The sequence below is a fragment of the Otolemur garnettii genome, unplaced genomic scaffold (assembly GCF_000181295.1).
Source record: "Otolemur garnettii isolate 467f Iridium unplaced genomic scaffold, OtoGar3 scaffold00029, whole genome shotgun sequence".
Lineage (NCBI taxonomy): Eukaryota > Metazoa > Chordata > Mammalia > Primates > Galagidae > Otolemur > Otolemur garnettii.
In genome coordinates this window covers 14,570,432-14,575,433 of record NW_003852424.1, presented here as the reverse complement: position 1 = coordinate 14,575,433, position 5,002 = coordinate 14,570,432, and the positions used below count along the sequence as shown (strand labels likewise).

At 51.3% G+C, this 5,002-nt stretch overlaps 1 protein-coding gene across 1 annotated transcript in view; it reads left to right on the top strand.

The window, feature by feature from the left end:
• REXO1 (RNA exonuclease 1 homolog) overlaps positions 1 to 5,002 on the top strand; it is a 34,760-nt gene that overhangs the window by 24,334 nt on the left and 5,424 nt on the right. The window contains exons 4-5 of the mRNA XM_012804571.2: positions 2,449 to 2,662; positions 4,410 to 4,573. Of these exons, the coding sequence (XP_012660025.1) occupies positions 2,449 to 2,662; positions 4,410 to 4,573 (378 nt within the window). The remainder of the gene's footprint in view (positions 1 to 2,448; positions 2,663 to 4,409; positions 4,574 to 5,002) is intronic.

The following is a 5,002-nucleotide window of genomic DNA, read 5'->3' as shown; positions in this document are numbered from 1 at the left end:
AACCCGCCACCTTAGGTGTATGTGGCTGGCGCCTTAGCTGCTTGAGCCACAGGCGCCGAGCCAGTTTTTCCATTTTTAGTAGACACTGGGTCTCTCCTTTGCTCAGGCTGGTCTTGAACTCCTGAGCTCAAGCAGTCCACCCACTTTGGCCTCCCAGAGTGCTAGGATTACAGGTGTGAGCCACCACACCTGTCCTAAAAACTTTTTTTTTCTTTGAGACAAGTCTCTCTATTGTCCTGGGAGAGTGCCCTGGCGTCATTGTAGCTTACAGCAACCTCACACTCCCAAGTAGCTGGGATTACAGGCATGCTCCACAATGCATTGGTAGTTTTTCTATTTTTAGTAAAGCCTGAATAGTTTTTCTATTTTTAGTGGTGACAGGGTCTCATTCTTTCTCAGGCTGGTTGGTCTCAAACTCCTGAGCTCAAGGGATCCTCCCACCTCAGCCTTCCAGAATGCTAGGATTACAAGTGTGAGCCATTGTAAAACTTAATTTCTTAGCATAATCTTCATCATGTTTGAGACACTTATATGGGATGACACCAGCCATTTAGTTTTAATCCCTAAAGAATTGAGGTTCCTGGGAATTCAACCAAATTAGTGCAGTCTTTGTTATATTATTAACTGAAGAAAAATGAGTGCCCTTTAAAGATTTTTTAAAGGTTAATTCACAAACACAGAAGGAGCCAAATCAAGTCCGAGGTGGTTTCCTGGTGATTTGCCACTCTTGGGTGATGAGAGGAGTGGGCAGGAGCAAGAGCCTCTGGTGAAGCTTTTCCAGGTACTTTTCTGAAAGCCTTGGCCAACTTTCTCAGCACACTCTCCCAACAAGCAGATGGTGCTATGTTGTTGGCCCTTCAGAAAGCCAGCAAGCAAAATGCCTTGAACGTCCCCAAATGCAATGACTTCAGCTTTTGACTGGTCTACTCTTTCTCTGACTAGATCACGTCTGCCTCTAAGGAACTGCTATTTTGTTTGTGCCAGGTTCTGTCTCCTGTTAATACTTTTTTTTTTTTTTTTGAGACAGAGTCTCACTGTGTCGCCCTCAGTAGAGTGCTGTGGCATCACAGCTTACAGCAACCTCAAACTCTTGGGCTTAAGCAATTCTCTTGCCTCAGCCTCCCAAGTAGCTGGGACTACAGGTACTCACCACAGCACCCAGCTATTTTTTGTTGGAGTTGTTTTGGTGGCCTGAGCCGGGTTTGAACTCACCACGCTTGGTGTATGTGGCTGGCGCCGTAACCACTGTGCTATGGGCACTGAGCCTTGATAATACTTCTTTAAAGAAACCTTGGTACCATATGTTTAAAATTGCGTTGAGTGTTATTTCCGTTGTTAGTTAATTAAGTCCTCTTCAATTAAGCTAGGAACAAGATTAATTTTTTTCAAAAATTGATGCAGATGGTCTGTCACTGTGGGCTTCATCTTCAGCATGGTCTTGGGCTCATCTTTTTTTTTTTTGAGACAAGAGTATCACTATGTTGCCCTGGGTAGAGTGCTGTGGCATCACAGCTCACAGCAACCTCAAACTCTTGGGCTTAAGCAATTCTTTTGCTTCAGCCTCCCAAGTAGCTGGGACTATAGGTGCCCACCACAATGCCTGGCTATTTTTTGGTTGTAGTAGTCATTGTTGTTTGGCAGGCCCAGGCAGGATTTGAACCTGCCAGCTCTGGTGTATGTGGCTGGCCCCCTAGCTGTTGAGCTACAGGCACCAAGCCTCTATGAACTTTTTGAAGAGTCTTCATAGTCAGCACTGCTGTGTCCTGGGAGAGAAGTGGGTCTGGCCCATTTTCCATTGTCAAATTGTCCACAGTGCAAAAAAAAAAAAATTGTCCATGGTGCTGGGGAGGGCACAGAGGGATAGGCAGCCTGGAGCCACCCTGCCTTCCATGCAGCAGGTTGCCAGTTGCAGGTTCTGCTCTGGGGTGTGCTATGTGGCCCTGGGCAAGCTGCACAACCTCTCTGAGCCTTAATTCTCTCACCTTCCCAGTCCAGAGACAACAGTGGTTGTAGGGCTGCTGTGCAGTGACAGTGAGTTAGCACAGGAAAAACAGAGAACCCAACTCTGAGTGTAACAACCAGGAGCCCCAGCCATTCCCATCACTAGACCCCAAGGATTTGAAGGCTAGATTTGGCAGATCAGATTAAGTGAGATTGGATTGAAGTACCAACTTAATCTAGACAGAAGTCAACATTCCTGCTCCCCCTGTGCCTGTCTATATCAAGGCTGAGTATGCCAGCCTCAGGCAGAGAGGCTAAGAATCAGCAAAGCAAGGCCAGACTGGTACTTTGAGGGCCATGGCACTGTGCTGGTTCCCACCACAGTATAGTGGAGATTGGGAGGTGGCCAGCAAGGCAGCCTCCCCAGTCCTCGGGCAGCCTACCCAGTGCTGCCTGCTCTGGGTACCACAAATGTACAGCCATGCCATGGAATTTATCATTATCCAGGTGGAGCCTCCGAGGAGGGGTCCAGCATTGCCTCCAGCCCGGCCCCCAACTGCCCAGGAGGTGTGTTATCTGCGGGCCCAGCAAGCACAGAGGGAGTCAGCCAGCTGGCTAAAGGCTGCCCCTAGGCTGCTGGAAAAGCCGTCTTCTGTCCACATCTCAGCGCCTGGCGAGAAAAAGAGGATTGCCCACATCCCCAACCCCCGATTGGCCACAGGCAAGTCCTGGCTGCTGGGGTAACTTTCCTTAGCTTCCTTTGTCCCAGGGCTCTGGGTTGCTAGATGGGCTGCTCTGACCACAAGCAGCTGGCCTGAGCCAGGGCTCGAAGGGTCAGAGCATCATTGTCAGCTCAAGGTGGGCAGGGCAGGGCAGGGCAGGGTGGGTGCCAGGCCCTAGCCCAAGGGTGGCTTCTGGCCTAGGAGGGTGTGAGTGGATGTGGCTTGTGGTTGAATCAAGCCAGCTTATCTGCTCTGGGACGAGGCTGCATTTCCTGCATTTTGAGGGGCACTGACTGTTTATTCATATGGAAGTCCAGTCTCTCCAACAGTTGGGATGAGCAGGACATTTAGTGGGGTGATTGTCCTGTGTTCTGTGAATTTTCACATTGAGGCAGATTGCAGGTGAGAAATACCCAGAGAATTTGTTACTGCTGTTGTGGGCTAGGGAGGGTGCCCTGTATCTTTAACCTGCCCCTGGGGAGGCCCAGCCCTTGCTGATGAGTCAGACACCACCCAGTAGTATCTGGGGTTCAAAGCCCCCTCCAGTAGCCTCCTTTTGTCCCTGTTCCCTGGCACTGGTCCCCAAACCCTCCTGTCTCAAAGCCTTCCAGGCTAGGCATGGTGATCCATCTGCAACCCCAGCAGTTGAGGAGGCTAAGGTGGGAGGATCACGTGAGCCCAGGAGTTGAAGGCTATAGTGAGCTGTGATGTTGCCATTGCACTAAAGCCTGGGTACCAGAGTGACACCCTGTTTCAGGGAACAAGAACCCTCCCAGTGATTCTAGCTCTTCTCTGCCCAGAGCCACTTGACAGCAGAGACATGGTGGTGGGGTCTTCAGTAGGGGTTTAGCAGCAGGGAAAAGGAAGCAACTGAATTGAGTCCATCTCAAGAGACCCCACCCTTTTCCCTAGTCCATGTTGTCTGCACTTGAAGTTATCTGATTTATAGCTGGTGAGAGATAGTAGAGTTGTCATGTCCTGGGTGCAGGGGGGTCTGACATTGCTGCACACTGCTGGTGCTGCACGGGTGCACTGACCTGGGATGGGAGGACCCTCCTCCAGCACTTCTAGCTTGCCAGATCCTCTCAAGGAACCTGAGGCTCTCCTTCCATGATTGAGAGTAAATCTTCCACACTGTGAGAGGCTCATGTCTAGTGTGGTGGACAGCTTGCTTCCTTCCTGGAGGACCCGTGGGAGCTCCCTAAACTTCACACAGATACAAGTACTAGAGTGCAACTGCCCTGCCTGGCCAGCTCTTAGAAATTATCCTCCTCCCTCCAGGAGGGAGATCATTTGGTTTGTGACCTCATCAAAGGGAGCCCCAGAACACAGGCAGCTGGGCAGGCTGGCTGGTCACAATGAGCAGTCCAGGGACGTCTCATACCCTCTGGTCCTTTGTCCAGGAGCCAGGGCCTTCCCCTCTCGGATGTCAATGCCTCAGAGCTGGGGCTGGAACATGTGGCAGAGGCCTGCCACACCTCGCGCCACTCACCGGACTGCCCCGGTGGCAACGTTGCCCGAGCCAGCCTCTGCAGCCTGATTTTGTTCCCCCCATCTGGATGGACTTGCCCGAAAGCAGATAGAGCCTAATGTCATTCCACAGCCCGAGCCCCGCATCCCGGCCCGTGCCCCTGCGCTCAGAGATGCACGTGCTGCTGACCCTGAATGACCGCAGCTACCTGGTGCTCCGTAGCTCAGTGATGGGCATTCTCTCTTCCTGTACTCATGTCCCCTGTGCCCCGCCAGCCCCCACAGGTGCCAAGAGGACTCTCACGGCCAGCAGCAGCCAGCCTTCCCATGGCCCGGAGCCCAGCAGCCAGCCGCTGAAGACACGCACACTATCTGGGATGGCATCTAAGACCACCACCACTGTCACCCCCAAGCGGGTCGCTCACAGCCCGTCCTTACAGGTGACCTACCGCACCCCACCATCCTCCCTTGGTCCAGCACTGCTTTACCTTTGCCTTCCCTCTTCATTTTCTCTTTTGGTTTTGTATTTTGTCTAGCTTCATTTTTAATTAATAGACTTTATTTTTGTTTTTTCTTTATTTTTCTTTTGAGACAGATCTCACTAAGGCACCCTCGCTAGAGTGCCATGGTGTCAAAGCTCATAGCAACCTCCAACTCTTGGGCTTAAGCGATTCTCTTACCTCAGCCTCTCAAATAGCTGGACTATAGGCGCCTGCCACAAAGCCTGGCTATTTTTGTTGTTGTTGGAGTCGTCATTGTTGTTTTAGCTGGCCTAGCCCGGGTTTGAACCTGCCATCCTAGTGTATGTGGCCGGTGCCCTTCCCACTGAGCTATGGGAGCTGCCAATAGACTTTACTTTTTTTTTTTTT